Source organism: Lissotriton vulgaris, chromosome 10 (genome assembly GCF_964263255.1).
Source record: "Lissotriton vulgaris chromosome 10, aLisVul1.2, whole genome shotgun sequence".
Classification (NCBI taxonomy): domain Eukaryota; kingdom Metazoa; phylum Chordata; class Amphibia; order Caudata; family Salamandridae; genus Lissotriton; species Lissotriton vulgaris.
In genome coordinates, this window is record NC_141698.1 from 1,060,585,107 (window position 1) to 1,060,604,895 (window position 19,789).

At 42.1% G+C, this 19,789-nt stretch overlaps 1 protein-coding gene across 1 annotated transcript; it reads left to right on the top strand.

Annotated features, from left to right (window-relative positions):
- The first annotated feature begins 5,276 nt into the window (after positions 1–5,276).
- Positions 5,277–15,409, top strand: LOC147689312 (uncharacterized). The gene is made up of 3 exons (XM_086939914.1): positions 5,277–6,022; positions 6,398–6,848; positions 15,317–15,409. Exons 1-3 carry the CDS (start codon positions 5,277–5,279, stop codon positions 15,407–15,409), a joined length of 1,290 nt encoding a protein of 429 aa, XP_086796040.1.
- The last annotated feature ends 4,380 nt before the right edge of the window (positions 15,410–19,789 follow it).

Consider the following 19,789-nt stretch of genomic DNA (forward strand, 5'->3'; position numbering starts at 1 on the left):
CTCTTCAGAGAGGTATAGCTCTGGCCAGACACAAAGCTATATTTAAGAACGACACAAAACACTCTCGGGCCACAGTGACACGTTTCGGCATTATACCTTTTTTCAAACTTGCTTGCAACAAAGGAAACTCATCACTTGTGAATAAATGAATTGAGGATTGCCATTACGAGTGCTGTGCGTTGTCTTTTAGACATCGTTTATGAATATTTCACATGTGTTCTCTGCCGTGCTACAATAGCACCCATCCTGAGTGCAGCGAGTGAGTGTGGAACTGTGAGCTTGTATGTATTTATAGAACTGAACCGCCAAATGGGATGTTCAATGTGCTGCCATTGACTGGGATTGAAAGTTATTCAACAGTTGGATGTACGGCCTACTGGACAAACTCCTGTGGGTATGTGTCAAGAAAACCCTTAATACGGCTGTGGAGAGAGGCACATATAATTCAAGTCTTCAAATATGGCCATCAAGGAAAAGGAATCATAATCATCATAGTATCAGTCCTCTCTTTTTTGCTATTGACAATTGTCCAATGGGAGAGCATTACCTGTTTTTAAAAGTCACAATCGCTATGTTCCTTTGTTGAACGCAAGTTTGGAAAAGGCATAAGGCCGAAACATATCACTTGCAAATAAATGAATTGAGTATTGCCCCGTGAGTGCTTTGTGTCATCCTTATGTATATACATATATACAGATTAACTATTGGCAGTCGCCAGTAGGTAGTTATATTTAGGACCTTGGTTTAATAGACAGAATTTTTGTTTGTTTTGCTAATGACTGTGGCGTCATTTGACAAATCTTGACGAAATGTTCAAAACTAGTTTGCCACTCACTTCAGCCGCTGTCTGGAATGTTTTGGGGTGATATGTCCAGAAGGGGCAGAGAAGATTTTAGACATGACTGAGCAAGAGATGCTAAAAGGAATTTCACCAAAATTGGCAGAAAGGTAGATCTTAGTCCAGAAAGACTGATCTTTGTAGTTTTGTTTAAATCTGTTTAGTAGTTTTGGAGTAATTAAATAAAAAAATATTGATGTATATCTACAGAAGGGGATCTACTGCAGTGGATTAACAGATCCATGCGCCAACAGCAAAGCTGTGATTGCCTGGCCGCAACCTTAGAGAAAAGTTGCTGCTGCTATTTTGTGAATCGGTACATGTTTCCTGGGGGGGGGGATAAAGTGGAAATAGGATATAAGGGGTCAGGATGGAGATAACCTGACCCCATGGGACTGATGGAGGGGTGTGTGAGGGACCCCTCATGGGCAGGATATTGCCCAAAACTGTTTTTGGGGTGTGTGAGGACCCACGGATCCAACGCCGATTTGCTAAGCACAGCCACCATGTGAATCCGCAACAGATCCTCTGATCCAGATCTACATTTTTTTAAAGCACCCCTCACAGACCCAACCACACACCCTTTGCCACCCTCACACACACACTCACACATCGATACACCCACTCACACACCCATACAGTCACTCACACACCCTCTAACACACCCATACAGTCACTGATACATCTTCTCAGAGACCAAGTGAACCACTCACACACCCCCTCACAGACCCACACAGATACTTACACACCCACTCACACGCCTATACAGCAAAACCACAGACACACCCACTCGTTAGAAAACACTGGAAATTCACAAAAAAACAAAGGTTTCAGGGACATCACAGTTAAGAAATAGCATTAAAAAAATTTAGAAATTCACTGAAAAAAAACAAAGGCTACAGGGATGTTATAGTTACATTCAGATTTTACACAAAAAAAACTATAGACATTTAGCAGTTATAGTTATCTCAAGTAACTATAACTTGTGCCCTAAGGTAACTATAACTCGTGCCCTCGCCATACAATGCTAATTTCCCCACATATTACATCACTCATGACATCTTCTGTGACATAATTGATAATATCACTGAAACAATTAAGGTGAAATAATTACTGAGAAAACTATGCATGGTGGTGGCACGAGTTAGAGTCACAAGATACAGCTACAAATGTGCACTCAGGTAGCTGCTTCACAAGAGGGACAGCTAAGCAAAATGAAAGCAAATCTTCATAACCTTTAAAAATATTCTCATGCAGCTGAACCTGTTCAGAAGGCCACAGCAAAGGTCAAACCAGCAAATTAAATCAGAGGAACAATGAAACAAGGTCTTCTTACAAATGTTTATTGTTAGGTCTGTAAAACAAAGAGCAGAGAACAGACAGCAATAGCTGTGCTGAAGAACAACTAGATAAAAATGCAGACAAATCAGAAAAAACATCTTCGGGAACTTTGACCTCCTCTGATGTAGATAATTAAGGAACATGTGAGCCCTCATTACATTAAGGTAATTGCAAGAGCTAAATTACTGCTCCAGCAGGATTTTTTTTAGTTTTAAGATTAGCTCAAATTTGATCTTATTTTGCCCATTATATTCCATCAGTTCCTTGTAGCATTTTTTCATAGCTTTTACCACAGGTGGTAATTTGACCACTTGCAGCAATCCAGCATTACAGATATATAATGTGGTGGTATTTCCAGTGTGTTTAGCCTTAGCTTTAGAATAATTACTGCTAGATTTATTCTTCTCACTCTTTCCATGAGGTCCATGATATTTGGAGGTCGAGTTTGAGATACCATCTAAAGGCTGTGGGGAGGAGCAGAATCTTTATGAAGTGAAGAACCATCTAAGTGCTGCTGTTGCGTGCTTATCTAGGATCTTGATCGATACTGTGACCTTATGCCCCTATTCGGCTATAAATCCATTTATTCCCTATATTGGCATAACCGTTCAAGTGCAATATTCAGAAACTCATCTCTGGCCTCACACGAACAGAGCCACATTTCAGAATAGTTTTCTCTGCCACTTCTTTTGCAACCAATTAGTGCAATGACAGAGCAGAAGTCACTATCTGAGATTCCTAGATTAACACTCCGAGTTCTTCAACAAGATAAAAACTCAGCAAACCTGGAAATCCCCGCTTGCTGTGTTTTGATTAGTAATAGAACTCTAATGAGCAACTGATAAGCGATCACTTCCTAAGTGACATCTTTATTGACGTCTTATGTCCAGCAAACTTACGTCAAACAAGGCACCTTTCAGGTATAAATATTACCAACGTTGCCTTAAGCAAGCGCTGTCTCGCTGCTGCTGAAGTTGCTGTTATGCTGATGATACCATAGCTGCTATCGCTACTGCTATCGCTGCTAACTAGCGAACGATGGTGTGGTGAACTTAGGAGCTGAACAGCTGTCCCCCTGCAAGAGCCCAGCAGAAGCAAGCTGCCCGCGGACGCTGTCCCCCCTCCTCCTCCTCGATGCGCTGAAGAAGAGACGCTGCCTTTCTCCTGCCGAGAAATCCAGCTCCAGCGTTTCTGGTCTACCCTTGCGGGTGACTGGGATACCGAGTTTCCCTGAATGAGATACCAGACCTCCATCATTCTATTCAGAGGTATGGTGTTGACTAAACCCTTAGTGAGAATTCTTGAAGCAAACCTTGGCAAAACCAACTTAACTTAGCGCTACTTACTTACTCCCCTCCCAAGTATTAGGCTTAGGTCAGGTACACTGGGGTAGGCGTAGTTAGAAGCACCAGTTGAGTATTTTAGCCTAATGTATATATGAATGTATATATGTTTTATTACTTTTAAACCATTGTATGGCTAAGAAACCATATCAATGCTTTTACAGTATTATTTCGCAATACTTTTCTTACTGTACGTACTTTTTATCATAACAAGTCTTGCAATTGTGGCAATACATTTCTCTTGTACGAGAAGAAAGACTGTTCAATAAATGTTAACCCTTTATTGACAAACGCCCGTCTCTCTATTCTCTACATATTGTGAAAGTAATCTGCACCAACCTGACTGAGTAAAATAACTGTCTATTGTTTCACACGACCCTAGAGATTGACTCTTGATCTAAGGAGCAAAGTTGTCATGTTGCACGGTTGTTGGAAAACTGAATCCCTTCTTGTCTGTGCCAGGGAAGCTGATCACTTCCTATTTCAGTCAAGAAAGTTTCCAGTGACCTCTGAGCTAGTTGGTAACAAACCCAATTATGTTTAGTCAGTAGAGGCCGGGAAGATCCGCACTTCTACGTCGATACTACTGTTTATGTTATTCCAATGCGCAGGGCCTATTGGGAAAATAGGAACTACACTACATGGCGCCCAAATGTTTGGTAAGGCGATAAACTAACGCAAGACGTTAGAGTAACTCAGTCGTGCATATTTCACACAGACCCCTTTCTCCCGTAAATACTCCAATAGACGTCTGGAGTGGGTGAAAGGTAAAATCCACCCGACCTTAGTAGGAAGAGATTCCTATGTAAAGCTCTGGTTTATTCAACGTTGAAGGATACAGTGTTCCAAAATATTGTGCACCTAATCTTTGTCTCCTTGGAGACCAACTCTGCAAAACCTGCATTTATACAATGCCAGGAGAAAACGGAACCACTGGGGCCGCAGCAGATGCGACTCAGCAGGGTCCCGAACACACAGACCCGGATGCAATTATCATCCCGGTCCACTTAAGAAAATCTATAACATTAAAACTTATAGAGAACGGACTGACACCACAAGGTGGTACAGTAACTTTCGTGATAGAGGCACACGAATATCGGCAGACAGAGGTATTCTATTCATGGATAAACTTTCCAGCGGCAAACGCTAGAACAAAAGAGTTTCACTATTACAAAATAGAGGAACCACCGGAAGAGTACGCTCCTTTCGAGGAGACTGAAATCCCACTAAAATTCCAAGAGCACCTGCTCTGGTTTAATGGCGCCCTAAAACATAATGATCACAATACTAGGCTCGGTCCACTAGGTAGACCAGGAGCAACGTGGCCGGTTCTATCCGGCTACACACCACATCCTGACATTGCAAAAATGTCTAAAGAAGAGCTGTTAGTACAGCTAAAAACATTAATTAAAATACATAGGCAATTAGTCCAATATGTAATGCGGACTGCAACAGTCCAACCAGCTGTTAATGTACCACAGCTGACCCCTCATCAGGGGAACACTAATAAAATCACACCACAGAACATACAGTCATGTCTTGGTAAAACACCCGTAAAACGGGAACAAATTCCTTTCTGGTTAGCACAGAAAATCACTCAAATAGAGGCAGTATTTCCTGATACTACCCCTATAGAGAAACACAGAATCTTGACCATCTGCCTTCCTATGGGAATCGCACCACACGTGGAGGACTGCAACACTTGGGGTACAGTCTTTGCTTCCATTTACACAAAAACACACGGTGTTCCGTCTATGGCGGTAATACCAGAAGTGCTAAAACAGATTCAAAATGAATACGGTCCAGAGCCCGCTTTAACTCTTGGTATGAAATTACTGAAAGACTTCAAGCAGGTCTCGGCTATATTATTAGCCAATATAAAAGGAGAAGCAGCATCTGTGGCGATTCGCCAGAAGTTGAAGGAAACAGATATAAAAGATCAGCCAGTTGAGCTTGCCAGAATCATAGAAAAATGCTATGAAGAATTAGGTAGAGACAGCTTGGGTGGAAAACCAGTTAAGCCCCAACTGCTCGAAAATCCTGAAAAATTATTTATTAAAAATAATTCAAACACTCCTAAAAAGAGCTGGGATGGAAATAAACAATCCACTCCCAAGGAAAAAGTTTTCCAGTCCAGAGGAAGGTCTCCTCGACGGAGGGAAAGAACTCCGACTCGAGAACACCAGTCTCCCCAGAGGGAGCCCTCTGAGAAAAGATATAACCTTAGAAATAGGGATAATCTGAAAAAACCTGATAGATATCAAAGTATTGATACACGTCCCTCTCGATCTTTTTCGCAGAAATCGGAAAGAAGAGGACGGTCAGACCCAGGAGAGCACACCAAGTCCAAAGACAAGGAACCTGCTCAGAGTAAAAAATCTCAATTTCCAAAAAAGAAGGTAGCCAGTATTAGAGTAATCAACCATGCCGAGAATACTGAGGACACAGTTGAAAAACGGGGAGTGGGCATTGACAATGTTGGACAGTGCAGCAGAAATCAGTAAATGTAAATGTAAATGTAAGGTGTTTTATAGCGCGCTCAATTACTACCGGAGTATCCTGGCGCGATGGACCGCTGGGGAACCCGTCCTGGCTTTCCCTGTGAGATGGTCCCATGCTGGGTATCTCCAAGGTGAAGCCAGGCATCCCTGGCGTCTGTGGGGGGCCGTTGTAGAGATGAGGCAAGCTTAATGCCCAGAGTTACCGAGTGTGATCACTGCCCAAAGTGGGCACCGAGGAGAGAATTATCAGTCCGCTGACCCTGGTCCTCAACCCTGCCGCGTCGGGAATCGAACCCTGGTCCCGGGCCGTTCTCAGCCTCCGGGTCTGCCGCCTCTAACCAGTGAGCCACACCTCTCTACTATCTATCTATCAGTATAGCGCGCAAGATCTTGATGAGTCATCTGGAGACAGTGGACACGAATGAATACATTCAGGTTGAAACTGCCGACACCAGACTTAGCGAACCCCATAAAATATACGAAATAACATTGCGTATAGAGGGTGATAAGACTAGGAAAATAAGAGGTCTATTTTGGGATAAACTCTCAAAAGGCTATGATATTCTGTTAGCTGAAAAAGATTGGCCCCCAGAGTTTGTCAGGGAGTGCCCTCGTGGCGAAGAAGTGATTATGCCTGCCTTCTCGAATCACATTCCGATTCACAAAAAATATACATATGCAAGGAAATGGGCGGTAGCCCAGGCACCGGCATTATATAAAAATCATGTAGGATGGGATGAGGACTCACCTCCTCACAAAATCCAATTAAAAAGTGAACCAACTGCCCAACGGCAGTATCCCATAAGGCAAGAAGCTATAAAACAAGTCAGGGAGATCTTAGATCAACTTGAATACCAGGGGGTGATTGAAACATGCACCTCTCAAATGAACAATCCTTTGTTTCCTGTCTCCAAACCAGACAATTCATATCGTCTAGTTTTGGACTACAGACACCTTAATGCATGTTGTAAAACATTTGCAGTACAAAACTCGCATAGTGCAGCCCTAATGAATAACATAGTTAGGAAAAAATATAAAACGACATTAGACATATCTAATGGTTTCTTTTGTCAAAACATTGCACCAGAAAGCAGATATTTGACCGCTTTCTCAGCATTTGGGTCGCAGAAAAAATTCTGTCGACTCCCACAGGGGTTCAAGAACAGCCCAGGACTATTCTCAGCTAGGGTAACAGAGTTACTACAAATATATGATGATGAGGCATTATCTTACGTAGATGATATCTATCTCACAGACGATGACTTGGATACTCACTTGAAAAGAGTGAACACCATTATACTTGGGTTCGCCGCAGAGGGTTATAAATTCAACTTTAAAAAGTCTCGAATTGCCCATCTGACAGTACTATTCTTAGGGTACGAATTATCAAGTGAAGGGAAAAGCCTAGCGGACAACTTCTTAGAGAAGTGCGCTGTACTCCAAGCTCCAAAAACGCTGAAGAATTTACAATCCATACTAGGTTTTCTGAATTTCGGAAGAACTTACATTCTAAATTATGCAGAGAGGGTTAAACCTCTCTACAAACTAATTAAACCTGATTTTAAACAAATCAATTGGACTCAAAAACACACAGAAAATTTAGAGATCATTGCAAACAGACATGTTAGCTAAAACTAAATTAGATACACGTGACAATACACGCGGTTTTGTAATCCGAGTCATCCCAGGAAGATGCGGATTCACGTACCTGACCTCTAATGAGGGAGAAAAGGTACCAATAGCTTACAAATCACATTTGTACACAAAGGCTGAGATAACATTCAGTTCAACTGAGAAAATTCTAACTGCGGTTCAGACTGCCGTAGCAAAAGAAAGGCCACTAGCACAAGGCAAACGAATAATAATCGTAACACCTATACCGGCTTTAGAAGCGGTAACTAAAGCAAGCATTCCTAATGCTAAAGCTTTGCATCCGAGATGGATTGAGTGGGTTAATTCTCTTGCTGCAACAGACGTAGTTTACGAATTTGATCCTAACTTAAAAACACAGGAATTTTTACAATATGAATATGAATGTCCTCTGCCAATTGAAATCCTGCCTCTCGAAGAATACGGAAGTATTATATATACTGACGGATCAGCACAACCCGCAGTTGGGGACAAACAAGCTTATAGTGCTGCATGCGCAATTGTTAAAGGTCGCTGGCACAAAGGTAAATTTAGACCAATGGTCACCAAAACACAATCTCTAGGAGATTTCTCGGCTCAACGAGCTGAATTAGTAGCATTTAAGATGGCGCTAGAAAATACCGATCGCGAATTCCCCACACTAATAGTGTGCGATTCTTATTATTGCGTACAATCTTATAATGAATACTTGCAGAATTGGGTGGAAAATGGTTTCAAAGATGCAAAAGGTGGCACAATAAAGCATAAAATGCTTTGGGAACAGGTAGTTCTTTTACAGAAAGAACTACAAACGACTCACGTGATACATACGCTGAGTCATCAACGTGATGGCGTTCACGTTGCTGGGAATTCATTGGCTGATTAAGCCGCGAAGGCAGCTGTGCAAACGGCTTCCGTAGCTGTGATAACTCGGTCACAAACAAAAATAGACAGCGATATTGTACAAGCTGTCAGTGCGTCAGTAAAAAATGATATGAAAACACTCCCAAAAGGCTTTCCAGAAAAGTACTTATATTCAACAGATACGAATAATGTTCCTTTTGCTCGAACCCCTGGAGTGGGGGATAGGGTAATTCCAAACATGGAACACAGGCTAGGACTAATCAAAGGTGCACACGAAGGTCTTGCCTCTGCACACGCTGGCGTTTCCGCAACAATATCATTATTAAAACAGAGATATTGGTGGCCTCGCTTAAGGATACAAACTAAAAAGTATGTATTAGAATGCGAGATATGCCAAAGGATAAAAGTATCAACAGTAAAACGACCAGCGCAGACACCCCTTCTTATCTCGGATAAACCATTTGCATGTGTTTACCTGGACCACTGTGGTCCCCTACAAAGGGACGGTAACTATAGATATATCATGGTAGCAGTGGATTCCTGTACGAGGTTCATATGGATGTGGCCCCAGCGCTCGGCTGACGCTAGAACGGTTATAAAAGATCTGCGAGTCTTTATCGGCACATACGCAATTACCACGTTCCATTCTGACCAGGGTCCTGCTTTCAGCTCTCGAGCTTATAAGGAGGCCATGGCCAGCATGGGAATTGGGTTGGGGTATTCTTGTCCGTCGCACCCCGAAGGGAAAAGTGTGGTAGAAAGAAAAAACCGGGACATAAAGCGATCTATAACAGCGAAGGTATTAGGTTCAGGCGCTGGGTGGGTCAAACATCTAATAAGTGTCCAGACCAGTCTTAATAACTTGCCAAGAAATTCTCTAAAAGGTTTCAGCCCATACGAACTATTGTTCGGAATTAGAATGAACATTCAGGACCTCGATAGTCAGATGTCAGTGGTACAAGAAAAAACAACAGACTTTGACATCAAAGATCGTTTGGCTGTTTTACAGGAACTGAATGAAACAAGAAAATCCTTAAGCAACATAAAGTTAAAGCAACAGCCATCTACCACTGACGAGGCACCACAAGCAACAGCCCCAGCAAGGCCAGTCTGGATTCCAAAGATTGGGGATCTAGTCAGAGAAAAAATCGCGGTGAAGAAGGAATTTGGGTCTTCTTACAGAAAAGCCTTACCTGTCTTGGCAGTCACCGGAACAAGATCAGTTGTACTACCGCCCCTTGCTGGTAAAAAGGAGAACAGAGTTGTGTCTATCGACCTGGTAAAACCACAACCATGTGGCCTATAATCAACAGTAGGCCCAGTGGACTCCCAAGAACCAACAGAATACCCAAACTTGCAACAATCCAAGAGGTTCAAACTGAAAGACTAATCACATTCGATCAGCCTGCAGTGCACAGAGAAGGACTATGCAATAATGCCATGGAACTCGTGCCTCTTGAGACACAGATTGAAACAATTTGTCAAGAAACACCAGTCTACAATAATGTGGCATCAGAAAGTGCTACCGAAAGACAGATTGAAAGAACAATCCCAACAATTGACAGAACTGCCTCTGGTTATTTCATCAACTTCGACAACTTCTCTGAAGATCAAAACGACCCCGAAGTGATGCCAGAAACAAAAAAGTATTCTAAAGAAAATACAACAGGACTCCTTCAACAAATCAAAGAATTATATCTGGATTCACCGTTGATTGAGCATTGGATTATTTCAGGGGTATTCATACTCCTACTATGCCTAATTTTAATTTTAATTTTAGGAAAGTTTATTACAATTGAATGGACACAGCAAGTCAGAACATCAACCTAGTCCTGAAACCACACAGATCATCCCACGTGAAGAAAAGAGAACTGTCAACAGTAAATGTCACAGCAATTCCAATACCTGGTGGGGTAGTATGGGAGAAAACTGACTATGAGATCTATGGTCCGGTCGAAATCCTGAAGTATCCTCATCAACTGAAGGTTTCCTTAAGTGACTTTGTAAAACCTAGTACATTCTCTGATGATTGGGACTTTAACAGTATTAATGACATGATGTCTGATTTAGTAATGTCATCTAGATTCACAGAACATGATTATTTACAAGGTTCGTCTAGTTATGAGCAATTATTCTGCTACACACATTATGGTGATCACTACTTGCATAAATCTGCACAGCCTAGAAATGTTTTTAAGTATAATCAATGGGAACATTGTGCTACACCACCTAAAAGCAGTTCTAAAACATTCTTTGAGAAATTCAAATACTTCTCAGGGTTTAACACCAGTGATGCAGAAATGTTTTATTACAAACTGTTAGATAAAACAGGAATGAAAACAATGCTGACAAACACTAAATTAATATATTCAGAAGCATTTTATGAAAAAATTATGACATTTGGTTTTGATTATTGGAAAAATAACATTGAAACGAAAACCATTTGGGGTACAAAAGATTGGCAGGTACGAGGCCTTGAAGCACTATTCAGAACCTGCATGATACCAGAACAAATGATGTTTTTAAATGACACAATACACCAAACATCCTGTCTTGGCCTAGCTAAGATCAAAGACCTTAACAAACCATCTATTCCAAAGCCAATACCTGAAAATACAACTACAGCTATTGAGTTAGACGTCTCACAAATTTTACATTTTAACAGAACACATCCTGATTGGAAAAAGTGGTTAATCTGGCCTACTGACACAAACAACTGTCAAGATAGGTTCCTGAACAAAGCACAGGGGTTAAAAATGACCAGACAAGACCCTAGATACTCCCAGAGACAACATCCAGGGATAGTAACAACATACAGTGTAGGGAAGCTCTGCCTTGAATGGCTAACATCATCCACACTGGCTGAAATTAAGCAACACTTGTCTTTACTAAAAGATGGTGCTGATTTGCGCGATTTCATTCTTGGACCACGCAAACAGCGTCAAAAATGTTTCATAGCGGCCAGCATCTATGCTGCGTACAACGAGGCTTGGAAAGTCACACAAATTGAAACAGCAGAAAAAATACGAGAAATTGATCGTATTAATTTGGAAAAATCACTTTCTGTAGTGGACAATGGGTTAATGACTCTGTCCTCCAGAATGTATTCGTTGGACAATATTGTATCCTCTGCCTTTGATGTAATAGACAGAGACTTGCTAATGTTACAACATGGCCAGTCGCAATTACGTCCTATTATAAAATTAGGCTGGACGCTGCAAAATCTTCGTTCAGGCTATGTGCCTTGGCGTTTAATAAACACAACGTCATTATTTTCCATTTTTAACCTTACTGATAAACAAATCAGTTTGGCACAGAAAGGAGCAGACTATACAATCCTGAGCATCGAAAAACTTGAGAGATTACCATTGACAATGTCAGAGAGTCCTGTCATTGAATGGATAATACACGGAATTATCACTATTCCGATAACAACTTTCCGATTTAAAAAGTGCCTTGAATACATACCTACTGGCCAGTATGAACGATTGGGTAAAGGATATGTAAAATCAGAATGAAAATTACCATACACACATTCATGCTACAGTGACAGCGACAAAAATGTATTTCTTAGTGGTGAAAACTGTAAACATTCACTAAGCGGTATACTTTTGTGCCAGGGTATTAATTTACACGGAGCTTGTGGAGGTAATTCTAACAACCTTTCATGCCACCAGCTTGTCACACCTGCAACTCAGATAGAGCCCTTCTTTATGCAACTTGCAAACGCGAGTTACATTCTTAGAACGGATCACAGATGTTGTGGCCTTGTTCCAGGGAAAAGTTATCTAGTAAGAGTAACATCCATGGTCAAATGCTGTATGCAGGCATTGTTTCCGAGCGGGCCTGTAGACACAGAGACTCCCATCTGGCCTCGTCTGAAACTCTATTCTATACGGATTGATACTTTAAGCAAAATGAAGTCTGTGCTTTTACAGACAACAGTGCCCATAACGTCATCAAAAGAGAGGTATGATCTTCTAGTTGCAAGGACAGCTACGGAAGTTCATGACCTTTTATCAACAAATTGCCCCTTGCATTTCGTAGAAATGTTGAGCCAACTCCTTAACATGTCTAGTGCCACAGGCATCCCAGGCATATTTAAGACGATTTTTACGGGACTGCTAACACCATTTCAAGCAATTCTGGGAATCGTTCCTAATTTTGTCCACTCTGTTTTTGGCGGCATACCCCTATTTTTGGGACTTGTAGCAGGGATTTTATTTTTGACCCTCCTGCTTCGTTATGGCAAGCCAAAGCTCAGACATAGCTCCCATGGGAATGGAAGAGACAATCCTAGCAATGCGCTACCGGGACAGGATAACTAACGTCCTTGGATTGGCCAGGCTGAGAGATCTAAACATGACCTGGTTCCTTTCATTCAGACCTATATGGCAGAATTGTATCTTACCGGTACTTCGATGTATGCTATGCGGAGATGAGTGCGTGTTGGACATCTGTCTTTCACTTCCATCAGCAGTACCAATGGACGTCGATACTTTGCTCAGTCCGATAACGGCTCACGCATTGTGTTGTCCCCAGCGGCTACCAATCCTGATGACGGCATTCGTTGAGACTCCTGTGCTACGACTAGGTGGTAACAGTGGAGCGAGTGACAAAAGCAACATCACCCAGGTACGACCTTCTGTGAGCATTGCTGATCCCGACTATGATGACAGCAATCATTCTCACACCTGCCAAGTTACAGCACTATCGAATTTGGTTGAACTGTCACCTGATTTTGTAGACCAATTCTTTGAGAGCCTGTCTGATATGATGTTCTCACCCGAACAGAAATAATAACTTTGGAGAAGTATTCCGACACACAGCGTTCCCATGAACTCTGAATTCGGCCTTCAGTTTTGAACAACAAAAACTGCTAAAAGCGTTGGAACTCTATGTCCCCGTTCAAGCATTAATTCTTTTGAATTGAACACTTTTTGACACGAACAATTCTTTGCTTAAAGTAAAAACTGTTCATAGGGAACAGAAGCTTCAACTTCTATTTTTCTACACACATCTAGAGACATAACAACCGTACATCAGACTCTAGCACATGTTATTGCAATGCATTTATATGTGATGATTTATCTCGCCCTTCTTCTGTTTCAGAGATATTTCATGTGTAATTCTTTTTGCATAATCGTTCATTGATTTCATATGCAATAATTTTTGAATGATTTCTATGCTTCAAAAACGTACAGTACCTAAATTTCACGTATTACAATATACGCCTATTTCAAATGCATATATGTATTTTGGGGTGGGCAATGTTACACATGCATCTTATTGCTCTAGTTTTAGTAATTTGATGGACATGAATTCGTGGAGTGGGTGTTGCGTGCTTATCTAGGATCCTGATCGATACTGTGACCTTATGCCCCTATTCGGCTATAAATCCACCATTTATTCCCTATATTGGCATAACCGTTCAAGTGCAATATTCAGAAACTCATCTCTGGCCTCACACGAACAGAGCCACATTTCAGAATAGTTTTCTCTGCCACTTCCTTTGGAACCAATTAGTGCAATGACAGAGCAGAAGTCACTATCTGAGATTCCTAGATTAACACTCCGAGTTCTTCAACAAGATAAAAACTCAGCAAACCTGGAAATCCCCGCTTGCTGTGTTTTGATTAGTAATAGAACTCTAATGAGCAACTGATAAGCGATCACTTCCTAAGTGACATCTTTATTGACGTCTTATGTCCAGCAAACTTACGTCAAACAAGGCACCTTTCAGATATAAATATTACCAACGTTGCCTTAAGCAAGCGCTGTCTCGCTGCTGCTGAAGTTGCTGTTATGCTGATGATACCATAGCTGCTATCGCTACTGCTATCGCTGCTAACTAGCGAACGATGGTGTGGTGAACTTAGGAGCTGAACAGCCGCCCCCCTGCAAGAGCCCAGCAGATGCAAGCTGCCCGCGGACGCTGTCCCCCCTCCTCCTCCTCGACGCGCTGAAGAAGAGACGCTGCCTTTCTCCTGCCGAGAAATCCAGCTCCAGCGTTTCTGGTCTACCCTTGCGGGTGACTGGGATACCGAGTTTCCCTGAAGGAGATACCAGACCTCCATCATTCTATTCAGAGGTATGGTGTTGACTAAACCCTTAGTGAGAATTCTTGAAGCAAACCTTGGCAAAACCAACTTAACTTAGCGCTACTTACTTACTCCCCTCCCAAGTATTAGGCTTAGGTCAGGTACACTGGGGTAGGCGTAGTTAGAAGCACCAGTTGAGTATTTTAGCCTAATGTATATATGAAAGTATATATGTTTTATTACTTTTAAACCATTGTATGGCTAAGAAACCATATCAGTGCTTTTACAGTATTATTTCGCAATACTTATCTTAATGTACGTACTTTTTATCATAACAAGTCTTGCAATTGTGGCAATACATTTCTCTTGTACGAGAAGAAAGACTGTTCAATAAATGTTAACCCTTTATTGACAAACGCCCGTCTCTCTATTCTCTACATATTGTGAAAGTAATCTGCACCAACCTGACTGAGTAAAATAACTGTCTATTGTTTCACACAACCCTAGAGATTGACTCTTGATCTAAGGAGCAAAGTTGTCATGTTGCACGGTTGTTGGAAAACTGAATCCCTTCTTGTCTGTGCCAGGGAAGCTGATCACTTCCTATTTCAGTCAAGAAAGTTTCCAGTGACCTCTGAGCTAGTTGGTAACAAACCCAATTAAGTTTAGCATAGTCAGTAGAGGCCTGGAAGATCCGCACTTCTACGTCGATACTACTGTTTATGTTATTCCAATGCGCAGGGCCTATTGGGAAAATAGGAACTACACTACACTGCAATGAGGAACCGTCTAAAGGCTGAAATGAGAAATCATCTAAAGGCTGCAATGAGGAACCATCTAAAGCTATATTAAGGACCCATCTGAAGGCTGAAAAGAGGAACCATCTAAAGGCTGCAATGAGGAACCATCTAAAGCTATAATGAGGACCCATCTGAAGGCTGAAAAGAGGAACCATCTAAAGGCTGCAATGAGGAACGATCTAAAGGCTGCAATGAGGAACCGTCTAAAGGCTGCAATGAGGAACCATCTAAAGGCTGCAATGAGGAACCGTCTAAAGGCTGCAATGAGGAACCATCTAAAGGCTGCAATGAGGAACCGTCTAAAGGCTGCAATGAGTAACCATCTAAAGGCTGCAATGAGGAACCGTCTAAAGGCTGCAATGAGGAACCATCTAAAGGCTGCAATGAGGAACTATCTAAAGGCTACTGCAAGGAACAATCTAAAAGCCATAATGATGACCTATCTAAAGCCTGTGGGGAGGAGCAGAATCTTTGTGCAATGAGGAGCCATCTAAAGGCTGCAATGAGGACCCATCTAAATGATGCAATGAGGAGTCATCTAAAGTCTGCAATGAGGACCCATCTAAAGGCTGCAATGAGGACCCATCTAAAGGATGCAATGAAGAACCATTTAAAGGTTGCAATGAGGACCCTTTTAAAGGCTGTAATGAGGAACCATCTAAAGGCTGCAATGAGGACCCTTCTAAAGGCTGCAATGAGGAACCATCTAAAGGCTGCAATGAGGACCCTTCTAAAGTCTGCAATGAGGACCCTTCTAAAGCTGCAATGAGGAACCATCTAAAGGCTGCAATGAGGAACCATCTAAAGGCTACAATGAGGAACAGTCTAAAGACGGTGTTAAGGAGCAGAATCTTTGTGAAATAATTTTTTTTTAGATGTAACCTAAAAATGGACCAGTAGATATGCCATTTGAAGGCTGTAATGAGGAACCATCTAAAGGTTGTGGGGAGGAGCATAATGTCCATGCAATGGGACATCCTCTAAAGGCTGAAATGAGGAACAATCAAAAGGCTATAATGAGGAACCATCCAAAGTCTGTGGGGAGGAGCAGAATCCTTGTGCAATGAGGAGCCATTTAAAGGCTGCAACGAGGAACTATCTAAAGGATGCAATGAGGAACCATTTAAAGGCTGTAATGAGGAACCATCTAAAGGCTGCAATGAGGAACCATGTAAAGGCTGCATTGAGGAACCATCAATGACTGCAATAAGGAACCATCTAAAGGCTGCAATGAGGAACCATCTAAAGGCTGCAATGAGGAACCGTCTAAAGTCTGGAATGAGGACCCATCTAAAGGCTGTAATGAGGAACCATCTAAAGGCTGCAATGAGGAACCATTTAAAGGTTGCAATGAGGACCCATCAAAAGGCTGCAATGAGGAGCCATTTAAAGGCTGTAATGAGGAACCATCTAAAGGCTGCAATGAGGAACCATCAAAGACTGCAATAAGGAACCATCTAAAGGCTGCAATGAGGAAACATCTAAAGGCTGCAATGAGGAACCATCTAAAGGCTGCAATGAGGAACCGTCTAAAGGCTGCAATGGGGAACCATCTAAAGGCTGCAATGAGGAACAATCTAAAGGCTGCAATGAGGAACCGTCTAAAGGCTGCAATGAGTAACCATCTAAAGGCTGCAATGAGGAACTGTCTAAAGGCTGCAATGAGAAACCATCTAAAGGCTGCAATGAGGAACCATCTAAAGGCTACTGCAAGTAACAATCTAAAGGCTATAATGATGAACCATCTAAAGGCTGCAATGAGGAACCGTCTAAAGGCTGCAATGGGGAACCATCTAAAGGCTGCAATGAGGAACAATCTAAAGGCTGCAATGAGGAACCGTCTAAAGGCTGCAATGAGTAACCATCTAAAGGCTGCAATGAGGAACCGTCTAAAGGCTGCAATAAGGAACCATCTAAAGGCTACAATGAGGAAACATCTAAAGGCTGCAATGAGGAACCATCTAAAGGCTGCAATGGGGAACCATCTAAAGGCTGCAATGAGGAACAATCTAAAGGCTGCAATGAGGAACCGTCTAAAGGCTGCAATGAGGAACCGTCTAAAGGCTGCAATGGGGAACCATCTAAAGGCTGCAATGAGGAACAATCTAAAGGCTGCAATGAGGAACCGTCTAAAGGCTGCAATGAGTAACCATCTAAAGGCTGCAATGAGGAACCGTCTAAAGGCTGCAATAAGGAACCATCTAAAGGCTGCAATGAGGAAACATCTAAAGGCTGCAATGAGGAACCATCTAAAGGCTGCAATGAGGAACCGTCTAAAGGCTGCAATGGGGAACCATCTAAAGGCTGCAATGAGGAACAATCTAAAGGCTGCAATGAGGAACCGTCTAAAGGCTGCAATGAGTAACCATCTAAAGGCTGCAATGAGGAACCGTCTAAAGGCTGCAATGAGAAACCATCTAAAGGCTGCAATGAGGAACCATCTAAAGGCTACTGCAAGGAACAATCTAAAGGCTATAATGATGAACTATCTAAAGTCTGTGGGGAGGAGCAGAATCCTTGTGCAATGAGGAGCCATTTAAAGGCTGCAATGAGGAACTATCTAAAGGATGCAATGAGGAAACATTTAAAGGCTGTAATGAGGAACCATCTAAAGGCTGCAATGAGGAACCATGTAAAGGCTGCAATGAGGAACCATCAAAGACTGCAATAAGGAACAATCTAAAGGCTGCAATGAGGAACCATCTAAAGGCTGCAATGAGGAACCATCTAAAGGCTGCAATGAGGACCCTTCTAAAGGCTGCAATGAGGACCCTTCTAAAGCTGCAATGAGGAACCATCTAAAGGCTGCAATGAGGAACCATCTAAAGGCTACAATGAGGAACAGTCTAAAGACGGTGGTAAGGAGCAGAATCTTTGTGAAATACATTTTTTTAAATGTAACCTAAAAATGGACCACTAGATATGCCATTTAAAGGCTGTAATGAGGAACCATCTAAAGGTTGTGGGGAGGAGCATAATGTCCATGCAATGGGACATCCTCTAAAGGCTGAAATGAGGAACAATCAAAAGGCTATAATGAGGAACCATCTAAAGTCTGTGGGGAGGAGCAGAATCCTTGTGCAATGAGGAGCCATTTAAAGGCTGCAAAGAGGAACTATCTAAAGGATGCAATGAGGAACCATTTAAAGGCTGTAATGAGGAACCATCTAAAGGCTGCAATGAGGAACCATGTAAAGGCTGCATTGAGGAACCATCAACGACTGCAATAAGGAACCATCTAAAGGCTGCAATGAGGAACCATCTAAAGGCTGCAATGAGGAACCGTCTAAAGTCTGGAATGAGGACCCATCTAAAGGCTGTAATGAGGAACCATTTAAAGGTTGCAATGAGGACCCATCAAAAGGCTGCAATGAGGACCCATTTAAAGGCTGTAATGAGGAACCATCTAAAGGCTGCAATGAGGAACCATCAAAGACTGCAATAAGGAAACATCTAAAGGCTGCAATGAGGAAACATCTAAAGGCTGCAATGAGGACCCTTCTAAGGGCTGCAATGAGGAACCATCAAAGACTGCAATAAGGAACCATCTAAAGGCTGCAATGAGGAAACATCTAAAGGCTGCAATGAGGAACCATCTAAAGGCTGCAATGAGGAACCGTCTAAAGGCTGCAACGGGGAATCATCTAAAGGCTGCAATGAGGAACCATCTAAAGGCTGCAATGAGGAACAATCTAAAGGCTGCAATGAGGAACCGTCTGGAGGCTGCAATGAGTAACCATCTAAAGGCTGCAATGAGGAACCGTCTAAAGGCTGCAATGAGGAACCATCTAAAGGCTGCAATGAGGAACCATCTAAAGGCTACTGCAAGGAGCAATCTAAAGGCTATAATGATGAACTATCTAAACTCTGTGGGGAGGAGCAGAATCCTTGTGCAATGAGGAGCCATTTAAAGGCTGCATTGAGAAACTATCTAAAGGATGCAATGAGGAACCATTTAAAGGCTGTAATGAGGAACCATCTAAAGGCTGCAATGAGGAACCATGTAAAGGCTGCAATGAGGAACCATCAAAGACTGCAATAAGGAACCATCTAAAGGCTGCAATGAGGAACCATGTAAAGGCTGCAATGAGGAACCATCAAAGACTGCAATAAGGAACAATCTAAAGGCTGCAATGAGGAACCATCTAAAGGCTGCAATGAGGAACCATCTAAAGGCTGCAATGAGGACCCTTCTAAAGGCTGCAATGAGGACCCTTCTAAAGCTGCAATGAGGAACCATCTAAAGGCTGCAATGAGGAACCATCTAAAGGCTACAATGAGGAACAGTCTAAAGACGGTGGTAAGGAGCAGAATCTTTGTGAAATACATTTTTTTAAATGTAACCTAAAAATGGACCACTAGATATGCCATTTAAAGGCTGTAATGAAGAACCATCTAAAGGTTGTGGGGAGGAGCATAATGTCCATGCAAT